The sequence below is a fragment of the Pituophis catenifer genome, unplaced genomic scaffold (genome assembly GCF_029215685.1).
Source record: "Pituophis catenifer annectens isolate HBS135680 unplaced genomic scaffold, rPitCat1.0.hap2 SCAF_14, whole genome shotgun sequence".
In the NCBI taxonomy this organism is placed as follows: Eukaryota; Metazoa; Chordata; class Lepidosauria; order Squamata; family Colubridae; genus Pituophis; species Pituophis catenifer.
This window is the reverse complement of record NW_027256894.1, coordinates 2,006,541-2,030,093: the sequence shown is the minus strand read 5'-3', so window position 1 is coordinate 2,030,093 and position 23,553 is coordinate 2,006,541. Positions and strand designations below refer to the sequence as shown.

The window sequence follows — 23,553 nt, the reverse complement described above, 5'->3', positions numbered from 1 at the left end:
ATCGTCCCCCTGCCCCCCAGTTAAATTTCCTGTCACGACCCCTCTGCTGCAGCTAACCAACCCCTCATCCCGCACAGTCGCTATCTGGACCCCCCCAGGTCCACTTTTACAACTCCCACCCGTCCTCCCGGGTCCCCTTAAAATTTTCCTTAAAAATTTAGCTAAAAAACCCCTCAGCCCCCTCTTTGCTGCATGCCAGGTCCACCGCGCAGTCGTAGGGTCGGTGCAGGGGCAAGCGGTCCGCCTCCTTCTCGCTGAACACGTCGACGAAGGACGTCAGCTCCGGAGGCAAGGAGACGTTCGGGGCGGAGACGTCCTGGCCGGCACAGGTGTGGCGAAGGCGAATTTGATGGGCGGGAACTCGTGGCGGGGCCCATCAAATTCGCTATCCAGCCCTTGCGCCTCGCCATTGGGAACCACGAGGAGGCAATCCAGTTTTACGTGACGGCAGATCTGCACTTTCCCTTGGTCCTGGGGATGGCCTGGCTTCGGGCGCACAATCCTCAGGTGGCATGGTCGAGAAACACCATCTCGTTCCCGAGCCTGCAGTATGTCGACCACCTTCGCCACACCTGTGCCGGCCAGGACGTCTCCGCCCCGAACGTCTCCTTGCCTCCGGAGCTGACGTCCTTCGTCGACGTGTTCAGCGAGAAGGAGGCGGACTGCTTGCCCCCGCACCGACCCTACGACTGCGCGGTGGACCTGATGCCCAACGCGCCCCTGCCCTTGGGATGCCTGTACTCCATGTTGGAGCCCGAGCTGGCCGCCTTACGGGACTTTCTGGAAAAGAACCTGGCCCGTGGGTTCATCCGGCCTTTGACTTCCCCGCTCTTGGCCCCGGTCCTCTTCGTGAAAAAGAAGACGGGGGACTTACACCTGTGTTGCGACTACTGGTGCTTGAATGCCATCACAGTGCGGAATCGCTACCCCCTGCCGCTGATCCCGGAGCTGATGGAGAAGTTGCGGGAGGCCTCGATCTTCACTAAGCTCGATCTCCGAGGGGCCTACAACCTGGTGCGCATGCAAGAGGGGGACGAGTGGAAGACGGCGTTCGGCACTCGGTACGGACACTTCGAGTATACCGTCATGCCGTTTGGGTTGACCAACGCCCCCACGGTCTTCCAGCACTTAATGAACGACGGGTTCCGGGACATGCTGGATCGGTTTGTGGTGATCTGCTTGGATGACATTTTGATCTATTCCCGGACCCCGGAAAGCCACCTCCAGCATGTCCGCCAGGTCCTGCAGCGCCTGCGGGAGCACCAGGTCTATGCGAAGTTGGAGAAATGTTACTTCTTCCAGACTTCCATAGAGTTCCTCGGGCACATCATCACCCCCGAGGACATTGCGATGGACCCGCGCAAGGTGGAGGCCTTGCGCAGTTGGGAACCCCCGCGTCGGGTGAAGGACGTCCAGCGTCTGTTGGGGTTCACCAACTACTACCGGACCTTCATCCCGGGCTTCGCCACCCTGACCTTGCCGTTGACCCAGCTCCTTCGGAAGAAGGTCCCGTTCCAATGGGGGCCCCCACAGCAGCAGGCCTTCGAGGTCCTCAAGCAGGCCTTCATCACGGAGCCGGTCCTGAGGCACCCCAATCCACACCGTCCGTTCGTGGTCGAGACGGACGCGTCCAATGTGGCGATTGGGGCGGTGCTGCTACAGGCTCTGGTGGATGGCGGCACTCTTTTTCCCTGCGCTTATTACTCCCGGAAACTCAATCCTTCCGAGCGCAACTACACCATCTGGGAAAAGAAGTTGCTGGCTATCAAGGCCGCGTTCAAGGCTTGGCGACATCACCTCGAGGGGGCCCGACACCAGATGGAGGTGCGGACGGACTATCGGAACCTGGAGCACCTCACCACGGCCAGGAAGTTGAACCAGCGGCAGATCTGGTGGTCGTTGTTTTTCGTCCGGTTCAACTTCCACGTCACGTACGTTCCGAGCAACCTCAACCAGAGGGCGGACGCGCTATCCCGTAAGCCAGAATACTTTTGCCCCAAGGACTCCCTTCCCCCCTGGACGGTGCTGCCAGCGGACTCCTTGGCCGTGGTCCAGGAACCGGTGGACCTGCGGGCTCAGGTGCTGGAAGCACAGCGACGGGATGACTGGTCGCAGCAGCGGAGAGCGGATGTCGGCCCCGCGTCCCCATGGACCGTGGAGGAGGGCTTGCTCAGGCACCTGGGTCGGCTGTACGTGCCCACGAATCCGCTCCGAGCCCTCGTCATGAACCAGTGCCATGACAACCCCGCGGCGGGGCACTTCGGTTTCTTTAAGACCTTGAACTTGGTGACGCGGACTTTTTGGTGGCCTCGGGTATGGCATGACGTGCACGCCTATGTGACGTCCTGTGTGACGTGCCGACAGGCGAAAGCCGCGTCCGGCCCCCCTCCTGGACTCCTCCAGCCGCTGCCGACACCGGAGAGACCGTGGGGAGCCATCTCCATGGACTTCCTGACAGACCTGCCCCTGTCCGCTACATTCACGACCGTCCTCGTGGTGGTGGATGCGCTCACGAAGATGGCACATTTCATCCCGTGCCGCGGCCTGCCCTCGGCCCGCACCACGGCTTGCTTGTTCCTGAAACATACCTTCTGCCTCCACGGCCTGCCGGACCGGGTGGTTTTGGACCGCAGGGCTCAGTTCACAGCCCACTTCTGGAAAAGCCTGATGGCCGCGCTGGAGGTGCAGGTGTGCCTGTCGTCGTCGCACCATCCGGAGACTGACGGGAAGGTCATCGGCATACTGGAACAGTACCTCCGCTGTTTTGTCAACCAGCAGCAGGACAACTGGGCCGAGTACCTTCCCCTGGCGGAGTTCGCCTTTAATAACTCCCAACGCACCTCCACCCAGATGACCCCATTCCATGCCAACGTCGGATACCATCCACGGCTTTTCCCGTTGACAATCTTGGATTCCCCTGTTCCCGAGACCCAGGACTTCCTGTCGGAGCTGCAGGCGGTGCAGCAACTGGTGCGGCGGCAGCTGATCTGGGCGAAAGAGGATTATAAACGGTTCGCCGATCGCGCCCGCCAGGCGACACCACCGCTGGAAGTTGGAGATCGGGTGTGGCTGTCCACGAAACACCTCCCCACGGACCAGCCAGTGAGGAAACTGGCCCACCACTTTATCAGTCCCTTCCCTATCGAGGCGGTCATCAACCCGGTGGTCTACCGATTGACTCTACCCCGCTCCATGCTGCTCCACCCCATTTTTCATCGGTCCCTCCTGGTCCCTGAGTCCCCCGCGAGCCATCTCCGCCGCACGCCGACGCCTGCCCCCCCAGCCGCAGCCGACGAGGACGACGCCTCGATGTACGAGGTGGACAGCATCTGGGACTCCCGTTGGCTAAAGGGGCGCTTCCAATACCTCATCGCCTGGAAGGGGTACGAGCCCGAGGATTTCACCTGGGTGGACGCGTCTGCCGTTCAGGCCCCTGACCTGGTATGGGCTTTCCACGAACAGTTCCCGTCACGACCCCATCCCGACCGTCAGACCCGGGGGAAGGGCCCTGCGGTGGGGGATAGTGTTGTGGCCCTGCCCTCTGAGCCTATCTCATTGGAGGAAGAAAGCTCCGAACATGAGGAAGAGGAGTCAGCCAGGCCTCCCTCTCCAGGCCCCTCCCCTCTGGCACTGTCTCAGGTGCCGGCCGAGGGAGAGGAGATTAGCCAGGAGCCAGGTATCTCGGATGAGAGCGAAGGAGAGCCGTCATTCCTGGATGCACGCCAACGAAGGCGTGATAAACGGTTGCAGCAGTTAAGGAGGCATGCTAGGGATTAGAACTGAGTCACTGGACCACACCCCAGAGACTATATAAGAGAGGGTGGTGGCTGGTAAGACTCCGTGACGAACAAAAACGAACTTTGGCTAGTCACTTGAACAACGTCTGAAGCTGCCGAAAGGGATATTGTTTTTGCTGGACTATTTGCAATGCGTATGTAATTTTATGTTATCTGTTGCAGTAAAAGCTCTTGGCAGACGGTGATTATATTGCTGCCAAGTTTGAGATAACGACCTGTGTGCGTGCCAAGTACTTTCTTAACCCTTGGCTGGCTGTGTTTGTGTGTGTGTGTGTGGACGGGGACAGATCAACAATCCTGTTCTCTTTGCAAAGTAATTCCTTTCAGTAAAAACACTCTTTAACTGCGATTGGGAATCCATTTTTGTAAAAAAGTTGTAAAGTTCCACTTCGAATCTTCCTTCTTATATAAGAAATCCCAACGCCTCCTGACAATTTTCCAGTTGTCTGTGTCAAAGCCTCTGAAGAAATGTCTCTCATTGTTTCCTGGTTGCGCTCCTTCAAGCCTCTCTGCCTTTCCTTCTTAATTTGAAAAACCTCCATTTCATTTTCCGAAGGCACATTAAACTGGGTTATTTCGTCCGCCTCCTCCTTCAGCAACTCCTTGTTGTTTGGCAACTGGAACGATACAGTATCTTCACTTGTATCTTTGTTTCGAATTTGTGTAAAGTCCTTCTTGAAAAACCCTTCCATTCTTTCCACAAAAGCGGAGGTAAATGATTCTAAAATTTCTTCAAAGAGATCCACAGTCAGTATTTGTATATTTACTGATGTATGTAATGGTGAGCCTTCATCACTTTCAAAAAAGCCAGCCATTTTTTCCCCCCCAATAAGACTTTCACTTTATACTTTTCCAACAACTAAATCAATTATTCCAGTCCTTAAATGGTATCAGTCTTTTTAAATAAAAGTCCTTTTAAAATAAAATCCTCTTCTTTTAAACAGGGGCTTTCAGCACCGCATGATACTTTGTAACTAACTTTCACTTCTCCACGCCCTCGTTAGAATCAAATGCCATCTTACTTTCTCCCATAGAAAATCAGAGGGAAGTGCTAGACTCTTCGGAGTTAAAGTTCAGTACTTGCCGTTTTAGTTTGCTCTGCCAGCTTTCTTTTCTTTTCTTTTTTTAAATTTTTATTAATAATATAAAAAAAAAACCAACATAAATACATTGAAACAACATACAAAACGAAAAAACATCAATTCAGTCCAATGACTGACTCTTAGAAGTTACTCCGACGGTGGGTTATTTTCATATTTCTATTTGTATCTATATCTACAGTCACATGTTTACATGGTTATATATGTATATATATATAATTGACTCCTTGTTTACTTCTATACATTTCTGTTGAATAGTCGAAAATTATCTTTATATTCCTATTTTTGCCTCCAGCCAGCTGTACCATCTTTGCCATACTAAATAGTAATCAGTATCGTCTTTCTCTTGTATTTCTTTTGTGAGCTTATCCAGTTCTGCACATTCTGTAATTTTGGCTATTATTTTGTCTTCTGTGGGTAACTGTTCAGATTTCCAATGTTGGGCAAAGAGTATACGTGTTGCTGTGAGGATATGTATGATCAGATATTTTATTTCTTTGGTATATTGTGCTGTGATTATTCCCAATAAAAAGATTTCCGGCCTCATTTCCAGTTTTTGTTTCGTGATTTCTTCAATCATTGTTTTAATTTGTTGCCAGTATTGTTTTGCCCTTCGGCATAACCACCAGAGATGATAATATGTCCCTTTCTGTGATTTACATTTCCAGCACATTGGAGACGTTTTTGGGAACATCTTGGCTAGGCGTGCCGGTGGGAGGTGCCATCAGTAGAACATTTTGTAAAGGTTTTCCTTATAGGGTATAGACAATGTCATCTTATAATTTATCTTCCACAAATTTTCCCACTTATCCAATTCAATAGTATATCCTATATTTTTGGCCCATGTTATCATATTCTCTTTGACAACCTCCTCTTCTAATTTGTATTTTAGTAGGTACTTATAAGGTACTTATTTTGGTAATCATTTTCTCATCTGTACTTTGTAATATTTTATCCAATTCATTTGGTTCATTTTGGAATCCGAATTGTGCCCGATCAGTTTTGTATCTTGATTCTATTTGCATGTATGGCCACCAATCAATGTCTATACCCTGATTTTGTAATTCTTGTCTTGTTTGTAATTCTCCTTCACTGTTCAGTAGTTCTTTATAAGTCCTCATTTTCTCTATATCCATGGCATTGGGATATATTAGTGCTTCCATTGTCGATAGCCATCGTGGAATCTTGGTATAGTGTTTTCTAATCTCTTGCCATGATTTGTACAATGATGCTCTGATAATATGTTGCTGGAAATATCCATGGTGCTTGTCCTTTCCCTCCCACAAAAAGGCGTGCCATCCGCGTTGTAATTCAAAGCCCTCTAGTGATAGCATTCTTTTATTCTTGAGGTCTATCCAGTCCCTTATCCAGTTTAGCGATGCTGCTTTGTAATATAACTCCCAGTCCGGTAGGCCTAAACCTCCTTTTTCCCGAGTATCTTGCATACACTTTATTTTGATTCTGGCCCTTTTCCCATTCCAAATAAATTTTGTTATTATTTTATTAAGGTCCTTAAAAAAGTTCTTTCCTGGCCAGATTGGGGTTACTTGAAAAAGGTAGAGTAAGCTTTCAAGTCCAAAATTTTTTTCTTTAAAGTTGAGTTGCTGGGGTGGTCACGACGCCTAGTTATGCTTGAAGCAGAAACGTCCCAGGTCCGGAGCAATAACGGGCTTCCCGGGGAGCTCTCACCCTTTAAGCCCCAGATTTAAAAAGAAACCTGGGGCTTTTGGGGTGCTCTACCCACACCCGTCAGCTCTCTTTCCCCCCTTCTCCCAGGGGGAAAGTTTTCAAGCCGCTGAACAGCTGATTTTTGCTGTTCTAGCAGCTCTAACGGAGTCCTGGGGCTGGTGCTCCCGCCGACGCCGAAAGACGCTCCCTTGTGAGCGCCAGCCCCAGGACTCTGTTAGAGCCATGTAATTTCTTCATGATCCATATCAACTGCACTGATCCAGTGACTCTCCAGGGTGTCCTTTTTAGGTTGCTCTTTTGCCCCTGCACCCAAAATCTGTAGATGCAGACCCTTGAATTGAGAGCCTTTTGCACTCCAGAGCCCTGCCATGGAAAACGCCCCTTCCACAGGCTCTTGCGTTGCTGTGGGGATGTGGAAAAATTAGGCTGGCTCCAAATCTTGATGTGCGGCCAGCTCAGTCACAAACTGAGCAAAAGTTACAGGACTCCCTGAGCAGTACATAACACCAGCTCTGAACTTCGCCTGTTCTGCTATACAAGGGGTGTCAAACTCGATTTCATTGAGGGCCGCATCAGGGTTGTGTTTTATTTTGGGGGGGGCAGGTGGATGTGGCCATCTTAACGTTATTCATGTCGCCGCCTGTGCTGGCCCGAACGCTCTGCCAGCAAAAATGGAGCTCGGGAGTCTGTTTTTGCTGGAAGAGGCACCTTTTGGCACCTTCACTGTTTCCAGAGTGGCCCCACCAGCCAGATCTAAGTATCCTGTGGGCCAGATCCAGCCTGCCGGCCTTGAGTTTGACACTTCTGTGCTATACAATCTGAAATGAATGTTTTCCTTTTTTAGTGCTTGGCTCCATTTGATTCCACCAAGTTGTTTGGCTGGCAGTCAGCAAATACGCTTGCCATTCCTGGTAAGTAAGCTTTCACATACAGTTGGAAACTAATCTAGTAGCAGTTGAGCCCTGCTTTAGCCTGAAGAATTCCTGTTCTGGGGTCAAGAGGAATAAGGCAAAGCCAGGTGCTGCTTTGTTTTGTTCCAGTTACTTGCAGTTGTGCTCTTTTTCTGTCCTTTTCAGATATTTGCAATGACCTGCCTCACTTTTCGTGCTCGGCTCTCGTAAAGAAGCATGCCATAATGGAGCACCTTGATTTCTCCTATTACGTATATCATGAGCGCCCCTCCTTTGCTTTTGGAGCATTTTTAGCTCAGCAGCTGTCAAAGGGTGACCTCCCAAAGGAGCTGTAAGTAGTTAAAAGAAGCACATGTGACTCTTACAGTAATTATGGTTAAAATTGTTTTTTTGCAAGTTTATCTGTTTGATTTGTGTCCTGTGTTTCTTCCTGGAGATGAGTGCAGCACATACCTTCCTGCCTGCTCTTCTCCCCAACAGCCCCTTGGTGGGTCAGTTGGGTTGGGAAGGATAGAAAGAGAAGGCTGTGCTGAGCAGGAAAGAAAACGTTAACGTGGACCTCCCAAGTCCTGGTCTGTCCTTCCTCACACCACTCTTGTCTTTTATTCTATCAACCTGAAGCAACATCTACCGTACTTGTGACCCTGGCCACTAGAAGTGAACGTAATAAGTACTGTAGAGCCAGATGGTGCCATAAATACCCTCTGGGTAAGCATCGGTCCTCAGAGCAACACCCAGAGTGACCGTGTCCCCTGATCTCAGAAGACCCCTGCCTGCCTCCTCCATCCGAAAGGCATGAGAAAGAGACCTAGAGAGCTCCAGCCCAAGGGTCAGAACCAGGGCCGGATTTTCCTATAGGCTAACTAGGCTTCAGCCTAGGGCCTCAAGATCAAGAGGGGCCTACACAGTGGTGGGATTCTGGGGGTTCTAGGTGGCTCGGCCGAACCCTTTGTTAAATTGCTGGCTCGCCTGCCCCTCGCCTCCCACCCGCACGGCGCCAGCCTACCGTAGCCAGGGGTAGGCAATTGTGGCTCTTTTACAACCTGTGGACTTCAACTCCCAGAATTCCTGAGACAGCTTGGCTGGGAGTTGAAGGCCACAGGTTGTAAAAGAGCCACAATTGCCCACCCCTTCCCTAGCCTGAGTTCCGCTGCCGGGGATCCACGTGGGCTGCCACGTGGTTCCCCACCGGCTCCAGACGCAAGAGAGCAGGATGGAGAAAGCAGGTTCCACGCCTTCGCTCACCCTCACTCTCTGCTCTGTTGGATCGCCGGCCGTTCGCTTACCCCGCCCCCTCCCAATCTATTGCTGCCTCCGATGGCTAGAGGAAAAAAAAACTTCAAATTCTTGCTGCGGGGCTTCAAAGGGCCGCCCTAGAGCCAGTGGTGCAGCCGAACCCTTTGTTAAATTGCTGGCTTGCCCCGCCCCTCCGCACCACTATTTATTGCCAATAAATAGTGGTGGGCGAGGGGCGGGGGAGCTAGCAATTTAACAAAGGGTTCGGTGTTTTTTTTTGTAATTTTATTGGCCCCCGGAGCGTCAGCAGAGGCTAATTGGCCTCCCGGCTCTCAGCTGATTTATCTCGGCTGTTTTGCTCAGGGCTCTTCTGCTTCCCTGCGAAGAGTGCTGGAGCAATTTTTTTCCCCCTAACTATGATTAGAAACGAAACTGAAACAGCTTTGCTGTTGCTGCAAGGTTGGAAAATTAGGCAGGCAGAATTCTTTTCTTTTTCCTCACCAAAAAAGGTAGGTACAAACAATGGGAAATTTAGGGAAAGATTTTAAAACACAAAAGAAAAAAAAGCTCTATTTAACTAGGGAATTGTAATAATTGAGATACTGAGATACTGAGATACTTATTACAATTGTAATAATTGTATATTGTGTTGAAAGCAGAAATGGTTAAGTTGTGGTTTGGAGGAATATATGCGGGAAATTATTTGGTTTATTATTATTGGTAAATATAATTAATTGATTTGTAAGAAATTGGATTGCATGGAAATAATTGGAATATTCATGTTCATATTGATTAATATAAAAAAAAGGTAGTTATATAACTAATTGATTTATATTAAAATGTTGAATTTATATTAAACAACTAATATTACATAATTAATCAATGTGAGGATGGATATAAAAATAGATGACAATGGGAAGGGGTATAATATAGAATAGAAGGGAAAAATTGAATTTGATTTAAGATTAGAGATGAGGATGAAGGGTAATATTGGTTTTTTACAAAAATAGATGAGGAATAAATATGGCAAAAAGGAAATATAGAAATTGTAAATTTAATTGAAATGACTAAACACTGTTTAAATTTGTGAACCGGCCAAATACTCTGTTCAAAGAAAATACATTGTATGTTTGTATGTGTGTTTCTAATTATTGTTATTTATTCATATTTGTTCTCTTTTATTCTTTAAAGTTTAACAGTTCATTCTTTATCTTAATATCTTTATATTTGTTTGGAGTTGGCTTTCTTCCCTTTCATCTTTTTTATTGTACAGCAATCTTTCTCCTCAAACCTACCACCTCTCTCTTTTCTTTCCTTCTTACTTTCTCTTCCCCCCACCCTCTTTTTCTCCTCCCTACTTCCTCTTCCTTTCTCCTTCTCCTCCTCTCTTCCTACCTCTCTTACCCTCACTCCTACTCTAATTTCCATTCCTTCATCCCTCTCTATTGCTGTATCCTTTTATGCATATGGACTACTCAGAGGGCTGAAAAGGTTATTTCTGACTGGTTCTCGCACTTTTGACCAGTCCTCGAACTTACGACTATCCTCACATGTTACGTTTTTGCCCTATCTTGTCACCATGGTGAAGAGAAGCAGTTGTGAAATGAGTGACATGGTTGTTAAGAAAGCTGCACGGGCATAAATGTGAGGATGGTCATAAGTGTGAGGACCAGTCAAAAGTGCGAGGACCTGTCAGAAATGACTTTTTTCAGCCCTCTGGTTAGTCCTTTTGTGCATATGGACTACTCGGAGGGCTGAAAAAGTTATTTTTGACTGGTCCTCGCACTTTTGACCAGTCCTCGAACTTACGACTGTCCTCACATTTTACGTTTTTGCCCTATCTTGTCACCATGGTGAAGAGAAGCAGTTGTGAAATGAGTGACATGGTTGTTAAGAAAGCTGCACGGGCATAAATGTGAGGATGGTCATAAGTGTGAGGACCGGTCAAAAGTGTGAGGCCCAGTCAGAAATGACTTTTTTCAGCCCTCTGAAAAAAGTCTATGCACGTAGCCACGCCCACCCGGTCACATGACGAGCTACCCACGCCTACACAGTCACGTGACCAGCTAGCCACGCCATCCAGTCACGATTGCCAAGCCACACCCCCAACTAAGCCACGCCCACAGAGCCTGTTGTTAAAAAAATTGAATCCCACCACTGGTGAAAGGGCCTCATAAGTGGAATAGCCTAGGGCCTCTTTTCATCTAAATCCGGCCCTGGTCAGAACTGTAGTTCAGGGGAAACTGGCTTGTGTGCTGGGACTCTTGTAATTGTCTGCCTCTCAACCCAGTGAGTTTTATGGAATTCGTGCTGAGAGCGGAATTGTGCCTTTTCTAGGGTTCAGCAAGTGGCTAATGAAGCCTATTCTGTGGCCCTCTCGGTTTTCTATGCACCTTCTCTTGCTGCAACCTCTGTCTGCTTTTTGGAAATGCTGGGCCTGCAGAGTCTGAAACTGCGAGTGGATGTTAAGGCCGCCAACGTGATTTTGAGCTTCATGTCCCGGAGAGAGGAGCCACAGCACCACTCCATTAGGCAATCCTTGGGTAACGTTTGCAAATACATTTCCAGCCTTTGAATGTTATTCTCCCTTGGGGTACCTGGCTTAAGATTTGAGACAAAGGCTTTTACATTTCAAGTAAAATATGTGCCTTTCTATTTGAATTATTCTTGCTAATAAGAAGATGCCTAACTGATGAAAAAAAAAATCTGATGAAGGTAGATTCTGTGGAGGGCAAGTGAGTGGCCCCCAGGGGTCAGGAGGAAGTGAGCAAAACACCTCACCTGAGGGAAAGTCCCAGAGGAAGAGGAGGGGTGGGAGAGAGGGGGAAGCCCACTCAGACTCTGGCTGTTCCCATAGCCCTTATTTGAACTTATAAATGTTTTTGTATGTATAATGCATCTTATTAGTGTTGTATGCCAGTGATTGCATGACATCTTCAGATGCCATAAATAAATAAAACAAAATTCCTATAGCCTTGGCTAGTAGAGCAGTGGCTTCTTGGGAAGGTCTATGAGCCACAGTGGCCCAGTGGTGAGAGTGCGGTACTGCAGGCTCCTCCTGCTACCTGCCGGCTGCCTGCAATTTGGCAGTTCAAATCTCACCAGGCTGAAGGTTGACTCAGCCTTCCATCCTTCTGAGGTGGGTAAAATGAGGACCCAGATTGTTGGGGGCAATTGTGCTGACCCTGTAAACCGCTTAGGGCTGGAAAGCACTGTGAAGCGGTATATAAGTCTCTTGCTCTTGCTATCTACCTATCTACATGTTGGGCTGACAGTGCCTCAGCAGAACGTCTGGTCTCTTCTGTTTTCAGTTGAAAAGCTAGGAGAGCTGGCTGATGGAGAAAAAACTGCAGCCGAAGACCTTCTGGTCTGCTTAGAGGAAGCCGTCTGGGATAAGGTTGACCATCAAGAGATAAAAAAGTGAGTTTGTGGTTCAATATTGTGTGGCTTGGTCTCAAGACAACCGAGAGAGCAAGAAAAACAACTTGTCATGTTTACTCCCGGAGAGCTTAAGTTACAAATTCATAGGACTATTAGGAATTCATAACAAAATCTGAGACCTTGTATTACTTTTTGTGAAGGTGAAGAATTGGAATAATTAGCGTTGGGCTGGGCTGGGCTTCCCCAGGATGGACACAGAGTTGGTTGAGCGAGAGGCTTCAAACCGAAAGGAGGAGCTTGAGTGCTGCACTGTAGGAGGAGCTCCTTCTAGGCCTGGGGCTCTTCGAAGGACTCGGCCGAAGGATTGGAAAATACGTTCTCAACCTATGACTGAAACTCCGTCGTAAGTGGTGCAGTTGTGATATTTTGCCCAACAACTGCATCACTTTGGCAGTGGAAATCCCAGTCCCAATTTGGGTCATTAACTGAAGACTATGTACCTGCATTTTCTTCACTTGCTGTTTTGTTAGTTGTTGCTATAAGTATTTGTTGCTATTCTGCCAGCTAACAGTTTGAGCTGTTAGAGTCAATCATTCAAAGAAGAACTCATGTTTGGCCTGAATGTGCCGCCTCCTTCCTCCTCGTTCATGGTCTAGGATACGTAAAAACTCCAAAGATAAGCTGTGGGGCCTTCCCCTATACCAGGGGTGTCAAATCAAGGCCCAGGGGCCTGATCCAGCCCGTAGACTGCTTAGATGTGGCACATGGGGCACCCTGGAAACAGTGAAGGACCGGCCCCCGGTGCCTCTGCCAGTGAAAACGGAGCTCCTGAGCTCCATTTTCACTGGCAGAGGGTTGCAGGAGGCCATCACAGCTGAAAACTGAGCTTGTGAGGGCTGCGGGCAGCATTCCCAAGCTCCATTTTCGCTGGCAGAAGCTTGCCAGAGGCAGTTGCAGCCAAAATGTAGCTCGGGAGCCCATTTTCGCTGGCAGAGGGCTGGGGCCACCACAGGCCTCTCTGACATGAGTGATGGTAAGTTGGCCACACCCACCCTGGCCATGCCCCCCCAGCCCTCCCCCAAGGTCAAACACAACCCTGATGCGGCTCTCAATGAAGTCGAGTTTGACACCCCTGCCCTATACCCTTTGGCTCACTTATTTATTGGGGGTGGGTGGGTGAGAGCAGCGTGGCTTGCTGCTGTGGCAGGAGAGGGCGAGGAGAGGCGTAAAGAGGCTCCTTCCTTTCAGGACCTCAAGCGAGGCGAGGCATCACTGGTCCCTGGTCATCCAGTTTTGCCAGCTGCACCACATCAAGCTGAGCACGTCATACCTGAGGGCCTGTGCACGTTCGAACGAATGGCTGCAGTTTGTGACTGAAGCGCAAATGCACGGCTACCAGCCAGCGGAGGTGAGAAGCTGCTGGATGCTGAGCTGAGCCCGAGGCCTGTGAGGTTTAGGTGGAAGATGGCCCTCCTAAGGAGAAAAGGGCGTTCTAATGCCACGGAATAGCGAAGTCACAATTCTTTGTAAAGAGATGCGGTGGAAAAGGAGGTGGGCAGAGGGTTGCAGTGAGCAGCAACAGGCCCACTCGTTCCTGCCCATCCTTCCACTCCAAGGGCTCCCGACTCTGAATTCTCCAAGCTGGGGCTTCAGTCTCCTGGGGAGGACCCCCACCACCACCTCATTCATCTCCTGGGAGGCGTTGCAGCCTCCCTCTGGCGTGGTGGATTCCTGGTCAAAGCTTTACGGAGCTGCTTGCTCTCCTTCCTTCCCTCTCCCAGGTGATCCCCCTCCTCCGGGACTTCCCCCTGCCCCTGCGGGACCACTTGGCGTTGGCCCTGAGGCATTTGCAGCCTCCGAGGCAGGGGGGCTTGCAGGAACTGGAGCAGGAGCCGCAGGGCCTGTTCCATGTCCTGCTCCAGAGCCAGGAGCAGCCGTGCCCTTGGCGACACCTCTTGGCTGCCTCTGTGAAGCACCACTTGCCCGTCCTGAGCGTGCTGGCTGCTGGCTTCCAGGTACGAGTTCTCCAGGATGGGCGTCCAGGCTCCCGGATGGGGGCGGAAGGTGACTCTGGAACAATGCAGGTGCTGTGCATCAGGCCCAGGCGGGCTGTGGTAGTTTGGACTTTGGCGTGTGGATTATTCAATCCGCGCTCTGCTTTTTTAAAATACCGTTTTTCTTCTCTTCATTCCGTCACGTCCACACTGGGCAGGACGCCAGCCTTCTCCACTGTCTCTGTGTTTGGATAATAACTTCCCTGGACGCTTCTGCCACCAGTGAGGTGTTGGGGCACAGGGACAGCATGGCTGAATCCCACGAGTGGGGCCTTCCAGACTTGGCCCTTCTCTGGCAGTGGCTGTTGAAGAGGCAGAAGGCCAGGATCCTCCTTCATGGCTTCCAGCTCTTCCTGGAGGTAAGCCGGCCAGGGTCGCTCGCCCAGCCCTCGGAGGCACACATGGCGGGTGCCACTGAAGCACATGTCTTTTGGGGTGGGGTGGGGGCAGATTTCATGGAGTGCTGGGAGGGAGGGATGAGGAGGAGCCAGAATCCTGGATTTGGGGGAGGCCCTGAGACTGGATTCGTGCTCTGGGCAAGAATCTGAATGACCGTTTTCTTCCTACCCAATGGCTGCCAGACATGGGCTTGAAGACATCCGGCAGACGAGAGCTCCCCTCTCAGAACTTATCCACTTATCCGGAAGAGATTCTACCCCTTCCTCTATCCAGAACTCACCTTTTTTCCTTCCAAAGATGTACAACCCACTCTTGGTAGAATTTGGGCACACAATTCTTTATTTCTCTTCTGATATTCAGGATTCTCCTTTGCTGATAATGCTGGAAGTGTATGAATTGTGCATGGACTACAAAAATTACAGCCAAGCCAAGATGAAACTGCTCACATTTCAAGACAATCTTTCAAAAGTAAGCAGAAATTTAATTTGGCCCCTGTAGCTTTTTACAAACCCAACAGGCAAATTTCCTTTTTTGTGTCCTGAATGCTCCCAGCCCTTTGGAGGTCGCCTGGCTCCCAGGTGATCAGAATTCCCACGGGTCCTGCCAGGGTGGTCCTTCTCGGTTCCTGGATTTGTGCCTTTTCATCCCCTGTTGATGAGATCAAAGATGTGGAACTCTTCTCATGCCTCTTGTCTTAACGGTGGGAATGCCCAGGGGTGACCCATGGCTGTCACCTTCACAAGCAGAGCCATCAGGGAGCTCATATCTACTCCATTCCCTCGTCTTTCTTGTGGCCAAAGAAGAAACTTGGCATTTCAAGGGAAGGACTGTTTATTGTGGGTCTGCTGCCAGCAGAGATAGCTGCAGAGTTAAGACGGGGAGGGGGAGGGGGAGCCTGGGCCAGCTTCGGAGCCTTTGGAAGGCTCTGATAAGGAAACAGCATCAGAAACAGAGGCAGAGCTGGGGCATTCTGTCCTCCCCCAGGTGGAGAGGCAGCTGTCTTCAGGGCCTGAGCTGAGTGAGGGGGAGGAACAGATGCTCTGTATGCGTAGAAAGGAGAGGAGAGCAAAGGAAAGCAATAAGCCAGCTCTCAGGGACAGACAATAGCCAGCCCCTCCCCGGCTGGGAAATAAATAGGAGGGGTTTGGGAGTGGCCAGTTGTTGCAAACAACTGTTCATTTCTAGTATACAAGCAATTCAGATTTCTTGGATAAACCCAAGGGACTAATTACGTTTGATTCTTTTGTTTATCCCTGTGAATAAAAGACTGTTACCGCCCTGTTATAAAAAAGGGGGTTGTTTACTCGCGAGTAAACATTTTATCATGGCTTGCGGAGGCTGGGTCAGACCTCTGTTTTGGAATCATGCTTGTCCCACATGGGGGCAAAGGAGTGTGGCCCCCTGGTGATTGTCAGTAGGCCAGGTAGCGAGAAGAACCGGTGTGAATGAGAAGGGTAAATTCCGCTCCTGATTTAGGAACAGATATTGTGGGAAGTTGTACATTTTGAGGGCGAAGAGGCTGGTCCAGGAAAGAGGCTTTCTCAGGGAAGAGGCATTGCTCAGCAAAGCAGGGTTTTCAGTGGAAGGAGCCTTCATCTGGCCGATGTGTGTACAAGCATTTCTTTGTGCACAGACTTTCCAGGTACCAAAATTGCTGCTGCCTGAGTGGCTTTCCAAGAAATCTGAATTGCTTGTATACTAGAAATGAACAGTTGTTTGCAACAACTGGCCACTCCCAAACCCCTCCTATTTATTTCCCAGCCGGGGAGGGGCTGGCTATTGTTTTATTTTGTACTGGAGCTGCAGAGGAAAGGTTTTGAAACAGTCTTGCCCAATGACCTGTTCTTCCTGCAGCTTGAAGCTCAGTGTGAGAGGTGGCTGCCCGTCCTCCCTGGGCCTTGGCTGGAGTTGCAGGCCTCCTTCCTACTCAACCTGATGCTGCAGCAGTGCAGAACAGAGTACGAGTTCAGAAAACTCCTCGAGCTGCTTGCAGATGCAGGAACTGCTCTTCTCCATGGCAAGGACACCTTCCTTCTCTTCTCTTCTCTTCTCTGCTGGGGCTTGGGGGCTCAGGACAGTCTGACTTATATCAGGTGGCAGTAAATTGCCTGCTGATGTGACAGCCGGTGACTGTTTCGGAGAATAGGGTGCTGCATTCAGTGGGCTCCATTGGCTGATTTAGCTGCAGGGCTTCCCTGGTTTTGATGTTAGGTTCTCTCCCAACTGGGGTGCCTCAGCTATGCAGCCCTGTCCGGTGGGGGTGGGGTGGGGGTGGGGTGGGGGTGGGGGGCTCAAGAAAAGCCCCTTTGCTCCATCCCCAAAGTCTGTCTTGTTGTTCAACTACAGGCTGTCCCTCTCCTGTCGCTATTGCTCTTCTCCTTTTTGGGTGCAGGACCAGATCTGAAGAAGCTCAGTGCCCTCGGTACCATCCTGAAAGATTCACCCACCTCCATCAGCCGGACTCTGCTGGGCAACTACAGCTTTGAGAGGTTTCAGGAGGAGTGCCAGAGGATTCTGGAGCAGCTGCAGGAGAGCAGCTCTTTCTCTGTGGCTCGCAATGTAGCAGAGCTGGCAGCACTGCCTGTAGACAATGTTGTCATTCAGGAGGTACCCTGGAGCCCAGCCCTTTTTGTTGTTATTCCCGTTGATTGCGTTTCACCTACTGCAAAGTTAGTGTCATCCTGTTGGTGGCTGCTTTCCCCGCCCCCATGTCTGTTGCAGCTGTGTGTCCAGATCTGCATTGGCACAGTGGGCTTTCCCAGCACTTTGGGACCCCTGCCAGCCCGAGGCAGCCTGGCCTTCACAAGCCACACTCGGCTCTCCAGAGTTCAATGAACCTCTGCCAGGAAGAGGGGCTGAATAGGAAGGGCGAGAGAGGCACCCGGGGTGGGGGTGGGGAAGCCATCCCTGGGATCACGAGGCTCTGTGTCAGACAATCATTTCTGTGCAGTGGAGTTCCTTGGCTTCTGATGGTGGCTTGTGTCCTTTCCAGGTGCTCCAAAACCACCTCCTCTTGAAACAGGTTGGCCACTGGACTCAAAAACGGACAAGAGTTGAGTTCTGGAAGAAGTGCCACGAGAACTATGTGCAAAATGCCATCTCCAATCGAGCTGCCTCCGGCTTCTTCTCAGCTCAGGCAGACTTGGTCTCGGAGGGCCCGGAGGATGAGAGGGTGTCAGAGAGGCAACTCCTGCTTACTTTAGCTGGACACTGGCTAGTCAGAAGCGACCCGGTTCCTGTAGATGATCTGGAGAAGATAGAGAGGGGAATCTGGTGGTGCCACATCAGGCGACAAACTTTCAGCCAAGGCACAGGGCAGATCGAGCCCAGAGGTTCTCACCAGATTTCCATAAGTAGTGAGCTGTCCTTTGACTCCTTGGCCAAGGAATTCTGCTTTTCTAAGGTTGCTGCTTTAAACATCCCAAAGTACCTGGAGCTCAGAGGTTTCCCTTCCCAGGATACATCCACAGTTATGCTTTCCGAAGCTGAAGCGGCGTCACTGAGCTTTCTGATTGGATGTCTTCTGGATGAAGGAAGCGTGCACGAAGCTGCCCGGGTTTGCCGCTATTTCAGCTTCTACAGCAGAGACGTCGCACTGATCTTGCACTGCAGAATGCTGGCCTTGGGGGAGGACGCCCAGGGCTGCTTCCATCCAGAGATCCAGGCTCTCCTGGCAGCTGAGAACAGCAAGAGGCACAGAGAAGCGGCACCCGAAAAGAAACGGTTGAAGAGTTGTAAGTTGCATCCACCATGAAACATCCGAGTGAGACCAGTTGGTCTCCCATAGGCCATTGTACTCTTTCCTCATAGCAATAGCACTTAGACTGATGTACTGCTCCACAGTGCTTTACAGCACTCTCTGGGCATTTTACAGAGTCAGCCTCTTGCCCCCAACGATCTGGGTCCTCATTTTACCCACCTCGGAAGGAGGGAAGGCTGAGTCAACCTGGAGCCCCGTCAGGATCCAATTCCTGACTGAGGGCAGAGTCAGCGCCACCCACGGCTCCTTATAGCCCATTGCCAGCCTGTCTCTGTAGTGAGGCAGGGTGAGCAGTGGCAGTGGGGTTTTACGATGGCCATTCTACCAGGGATGGAGGCCTCCTGTTTCAATTTTGCCCTTCTGACATTTTAAAATCACTACAGGTAGTCCTTGACTTATGACCATTCAAAGTCACAGGAGCATTGAATGAATGGTCCTCAGAGTTCCAGCCTCCCCATAATTACATGATCTCCATCTGTGCGCTTGATGACCGGCTCAACAGTTATGACGGTTGCGGCTCCCAGCATCATGTGATGCTATTTGCAACCTTCCCTGCCAGCTTCCTCAGAAAGTCAGTGGGGAAGCCAGCAAAGCAGGTTGCAAGTTATGGGAGTAAGTCTCCTCCTTCCCCAGCCCCTCTGCGTTTGCCCCATGCCGGCCCCTCACCCACCCCTCTGTGCTTTGGCTGAAGCTCCCTTCCCCTTCCCCTGCACAGTGCCTCCTTTGTACACCCTCCCTGAGGTGCCACCTTTGCACCCTTCTGCACCCCAGTGCATTCCGCTCCCCCTCCCCAGCCCTTGCTGCCCCTCTCAGCACCCTCACGCACCCCCCCATACCCACCCCGAGCCTTGCCGTGTACCCTCCCCCACCCGCCATCAGCCACTTACTACCTGCTAGCTGGCCTGCTTGCAACTTCCTGGCAGCAGGAAGTTTCCTCCCCTAAAGATCGTGGAATCCGGACTGCAGTCAGCCTTTACCATCCCCTCGCTTAGCAATAGAAATTCCCAATGACTGCTGTAAGCCGAGGACCACTTGTGCCATTTCCCCCCTCCAGAAATAAGTGGAGAAGGATGGTGCCACTCAGCAACTCATCTGCAAGTCCAGAGGTTCTGTGGGTTCAGAATTTGTGAGCGTGGCAAGTGGGGGTGGGGATGCATCTTAGGCTCTCTCTAAACAGCTGAATGTGTCCTGCTCGATTGTGATGCTGGCAGCTCCCAGGTGTGTCCCCCCCCCGCCCGGTGTATTGCTCTGGCTGTTTGCTCAACTCTGAGATCTTGGTTTTCTTCTCAGCCTCAAGCCTCGATTCCTGGTCCTCTGTGGGGGGCTCCTCTCCGGATAGTGGAGTGGTCGGCAGCCTGCAGACTTTAGTTGCAGAATGTGTGCATGGTCGGAATTATTGTCGACAGACTCTCTACCTTTACGAACTCTCCAAAGTACGTCGCTGGGGTCTGGAATTGGGGTGAAGGAGAAGCAGCCCTCGTGCCTCAAGCGGGAAGGTAAGTGATCTGACTCCTCTCCCCCCATCCTGGCTCTCTGCAGGAGCTGGGCTGTGCCTTCAGTGAGATCGCCGTCCACGATTCAGAGAAGCTGCTTCGGGCAATCCTGTCCTCCCAGCAGCCAGATTGGTACAAGAAGGCCCAGGCCTTCATCACCAACCAGGGGCTGGAGCCAGGGGCTGTGGCTGAGCTTGTGGCAGAGGAAATCACACGTGAGCTGCTGGCGCCTTCGGAAGGAAGAGGCAGTAAGTCCACTCTTGGTCTCTGCTTGGGAACACGAAGCTGGACAAATGGGTTTGGCTCTGGATAGTTGCTGCTTGCTGGACTTTGGCCAAGCCTTGTCATTTCACGCTTCTCTTTTGATGGGTTTTGAGGATTTGATTGATTTTGATAGGGTCTCCTGCTTGAGCAGGGCTTCAACCTCCAAGGTTCCTTCCAACTCTTCATTATTCTCTGATTGCTGCTGTATTCTCTGATTTGCCTTTTTAACCTAGGTTCTGTCAGGACTGTAGCTCACGTGATCATTATTTAATCGAATTATGTCATGCTACTGAAGGACTATAATATAATTCCTAGGACCAGAGGAGAGAGAGACGCAGCCTGTCTTATTTTATTTTACAGAGCAAACTCCAGCCCTGAATCCTGCGGAGGAGAGCCAGAGGTTCCTACAACTGGCCAAGCTTTGCCAGGACCACACACTTGTCGGCCTGAAGCTGCTGGATAAGGTTTCCTCTGTGCCACATGGGGAGCTTGCCTGTAGTAAGTTCGTGGTGGATAGAAAATGGGTCCTTGTGAGGTTGGAATTTAAGGTTAGATTTGTGAGGACTTCTGAGTCTCAACTCGGACTGAAATCCAAAATACCTATACTTTGGCAAAGATCTCATGAGGATCTATTGGCCAGGGGAATCTGGATCTCCTTTGACCTCACCTTCATGTTGTGTCTCTTGCTGACTCTTCTTACATAGTCCATATTGACACAACATGGTGACACGTATTGAACTGTGCCATCGTGTTCCTGAGGATCAAAGCCCAGAAGCCGCTGCCTTCTCCAGGGAGGCCCCTGCTTGCCTGCTTTTCTTCTCTGCACCTCTAGTGCTGGGGGGGAGGGGGGATTCTTCAGTGATGTGCTAATGTTTCCAAGAAAAACAAAGTGGGAGAGCTGGGAAAAACTGGCAAATGATGAATCCGTGACCACGTCGTCTGTTCCCTCCTTTGAACAACATTTGCTTTCTCTTGGATCAGATGGGAACTCTGGTCCTCCAGTTGGCTGAAATGCAACTCCCGACGTCCCTGGTCATTGTCCATGTTGGCTGAATTGCTGGGGGTTGTAGTTGAGTCTCATGTGGGAGGAGGCCAGGGTTAGTGTGCAGCACAAGCGTTTGTTCACGGAAGCCCCTCTCCTTCCTTAGCTGTGGAGCTCCTGATTCTGGCCCACAACTGCTTCAGCTTGACTTGTCACATGGAAGGCATCACTCGTGTTCTCCAAGCTGCCCGGCTGCTCACAGATGAACACTTGGCGCCAAAGGAAGAGTACGGCCTTGTGGTAGGTTAACTCCTCCGAGAGTAGGGAGGGGCTGCAGTTGTGGAGCAAGAACCTGCCCCTCCCAGCCCCAAACTCTTCGGGGCTCTTAGCTGGAGGCTGCAGCTCCTCTCAGGGCAGAGAGAGTGTCCTCATCTGGCCTTAGGATCTGCTCATTCTCAGCTTCTCAGTGGAGACAGGTACAGGTAGTCCTCGACTTACAACCACAATTCAGCCCAAAATTTCCGTTGTTAAGTGAATCGCTGCAGTGGTTAAGTGACTCTGGCTTCCCCCTTGACTTTGCTTGTCAGAAGGCTGGAATAGGGAACCGTGTGACCCCGGGACACGGCAGCCATCGTAAATATGAGTCAGTTGCCAAGCGCCTGCATTTTGACCACGGAGATGCTGCCAATGGTTGCAAGTGTGAAAAATGACCATAAGCCACTTTTCTCAGGGCCCTTGTAACTTTGAGTGGTCACTAAGTGGGCCTGCAGAGCTAAGTGGATAGCTCTGCAGACAAAGGCACTGTAATTTAACACCAGCTGCCTGCAATTACTGTAAGTTCGAATCTCACCAGGCTCAAGGTTGACTCAGCCTTCCATCCTTTCTAAGGTAGGTGAAATGAGGACCCAGTTTGTGGGGGCAATAAGCTGACTTTGTATAAATATACAAAAGGATGAAGGCTATTGCTTAGCACATTTTTTTTTTTTTTTTAAATTTTGATTTATATGCCGCCCTTCTCCGGAGACTCAGGGTGGCTTACAATGCGCTAAGCAATAGCCTTCATCCTTTTGTATATTTTATACAAAGTCAGCTTATTGCCCCCACAAACTGGGTCCTCAATTTACCTACCTTAGGAAGGATGGAAGGCTGAGTCAACCTTGAGCCTGGCGAGATTCAAACCTGCAGTAATTGCAGGCAGCTGTTCTTAATAACAGGGTGCTTTAGACCACTGTACTACCAAGGCATTGTAAGCCCCCCTGAGTCTCCGGAGAAGGGTGGCATATAAATCAATTTAAAAAAAAAAAGTGAACTGTTGTAAGTCGAGGATTGACTGGGACTCCAAGCCGTCCTTTCTGAAGCTGGCTGGATATCAGGACGTGGCAGATACGGCCCAGACCCCCTGGTGCCCTTATGGGGGGAGTGGAGTTCTTGTGAATGTAGGCTGCCATTTCACTCAGCTGAAAGTTCTTCTCTCCCCAAAGGTTCGCCTTCTCACCGGTATTGGCAGGTACAATGAGATGACCTACATCTTTGACCTCCTGCATGAAAAGCATTACTTCGAGGTGCTGATGAGAAAGAAGCTGGACCCGGTAGGCATTATGAACCAGATCTGCTTTCCCCAGGCCGGGGTGGCGTTGGCATCCCTTCCCTTTGTAAACCCCTTAGAGAGGGCTGTAAAAAGCACTGCAAAGAGGTATATAAGTCTAAGCGCAATTGCTATTACTATATTGAAGAGAGTTAAGGTGGGGCAGTTTAGAGTTTCTTCCCAAGCTCCTCCTGTGCTTCCAGCTGTCTTCCAGCAAAGGAGGAACTTGCAATCAAGTAGTCTGGCATTTCTGCCTGGCAGGTCATAAAGTTTGAAGGACTTAAAAGCAACTCAGTCATCACCAGAAATCAGTTTGGACTTGTTCAGAACTTCCTGCTCTTTTATGACCTCTCTTTGTAGCAGGAGGGCTCATAGGCGGAAGGGAGGACTCCTTCAGAAGTCCTTGGGAACCATCATCCCACCACTGCTGCCCTCTCTTCCTGCCATGGCACAACGGATTATGGGAAAAGATGATAATGGCTTATTAGATTTGTTGCTTTTATGTTGTATAACTCTGGGCAGCAGAATTTATTTGTTTGTTTGCTTGTTTAGTCATGTTTACGTAGTGTATATTGGTGACCCTCTGACAGCTGTGTGCAACAAAATTTCATTTTACCCTGTTTTCCCCAAAATAAGACATCCCCTGATAATAAGCCCAATCGGGCTTTTGAGCGCATGGCAATAAGGCCAAGCGCTTATTTCAGGGTTCAAAAAAATATAAGACAGTCTTATTTTCAGGGAAACACGGTATATATATATATATATATATATATATATATATATATATATATATATATATGCCAATTAGTGTACATTTAAAGTGACAATAAAGTTATTCTAAGTCTAAGCAGCCTTCATTTCCCTCCCTCCAACCACAACGGTTATTATCTTCCAGCTTTGAC

At 50.1% G+C, this 23,553-nt stretch overlaps 1 protein-coding gene across 4 annotated transcripts in view; it reads left to right on the top strand.

Moving 5' to 3' along the window:
* The window catches only part of SPG11 (SPG11 vesicle trafficking associated, spatacsin), a 68,952-nt gene that overhangs the window by 39,738 nt on the left and 5,661 nt on the right, over positions 1-23,553 (top strand). For all 4 annotated transcript variants that reach the window (XM_070953681.1, XM_070953680.1, XM_070953683.1 and 1 more), the window contains 16 exons: positions 7,431-7,497; positions 7,663-7,828; positions 11,071-11,276; positions 12,045-12,153; positions 13,363-13,522; positions 13,896-14,129; positions 14,327-14,527; positions 14,928-15,035; positions 16,422-16,584; positions 16,960-17,174; positions 17,560-18,301; positions 19,618-19,760; positions 19,867-20,068; positions 20,445-20,582; positions 21,233-21,366; positions 22,548-22,655. In XM_070953681.1, the coding sequence (XP_070809782.1) occupies positions 7,431-7,497; positions 7,663-7,828; positions 11,071-11,276; positions 12,045-12,153; positions 13,363-13,522; positions 13,896-14,129; positions 14,327-14,527; positions 14,928-15,035; positions 16,422-16,584; positions 16,960-17,174; positions 17,560-18,301; positions 19,618-19,760; positions 19,867-20,068; positions 20,445-20,582; positions 21,233-21,366; positions 22,548-22,655 (3,096 nt within the window). The remainder of the gene's footprint in view (positions 1-7,430; positions 7,498-7,662; positions 7,829-11,070; positions 11,277-12,044; positions 12,154-13,362; positions 13,523-13,895; positions 14,130-14,326; positions 14,528-14,927; positions 15,036-16,421; positions 16,585-16,959; positions 17,175-17,559; positions 18,302-19,617; positions 19,761-19,866; positions 20,069-20,444; positions 20,583-21,232; positions 21,367-22,547; positions 22,656-23,553) is intronic.